General features: G+C 36.8%; 1 protein-coding gene across 1 annotated transcript in view; it reads left to right on the top strand.

Moving 5' to 3' along the window:
- The window catches only part of LOC106535277 (interleukin-18 receptor 1), a gene marked incomplete in the record, with an annotated part of 53,766 nt that overhangs the window by 41,502 nt on the left and 11,620 nt on the right, over positions 1-644 (top strand). The window contains 1 exon segment of the mRNA XM_014032252.1: positions 262-430. Coding sequence (XP_013887706.1) covers positions 262-430 — 169 coding nt within the window.

The raw sequence follows: 644 nt of genomic DNA, 5'->3' as shown, positions 1-644 counted from the left end.
ACCCTTGTTAAAATATATTTTTAAACTCTTAGTTTAAAAAAGATAAAAACTAAACATCCTACAGTATTTTTAGTCTTTATTTTACGGTTAAAATAAGTTTATCAAATAAAGTCCAATTTTACAATAAATCATGGATCCCTTTAAGGTAAATTTCCCTTGCATCTTGTATTTTTGATGTTTAGTGTAAAACATAAAGAAGGTCTCCACCCATATTTAACAAAAAATCTGATTTTTTTCTGCTCTCTACTATGTTTTCTGTAGAGATCAAAGTGGATGGTCAAAGAGAACATTTGGGGTCTCAGTGTCCAGTGGAGACTGTCCTGATCCTAACGAGGACATCATCGTCACAGAGAGCCTCAGTGGAGGACTCCCGTGTAAACAGACGGAGCTCTTCAGACTGAACGTTGTGACGAGTGTTCGCTGGATGAAGGTATTCAGTTCTGTAGCTGCAGATTTGAAAAGGTTCTGTCTGAACTCAGTCAACTAGTTTGTTTTTATCTCTCACACACTGACTGAAGAACACAGCAGCTGTGTGCTGGATTAATACATCCTGTTCAAGGAAAACAATATGTTGAAGTGATGAGACTTGACAACAACTTAAGATTGTCTTTACACACACACACACACACACACACACACACACA

This window comes from Austrofundulus limnaeus, unplaced genomic scaffold (assembly GCF_001266775.1).
Source record: "Austrofundulus limnaeus strain Quisiro unplaced genomic scaffold, Austrofundulus_limnaeus-1.0 Scaffold1403, whole genome shotgun sequence".
NCBI classification, from domain to species: domain Eukaryota; kingdom Metazoa; phylum Chordata; class Actinopteri; order Cyprinodontiformes; family Rivulidae; genus Austrofundulus; species Austrofundulus limnaeus.
This window is presented reverse-complemented; position numbering and strand designations above follow the sequence as displayed.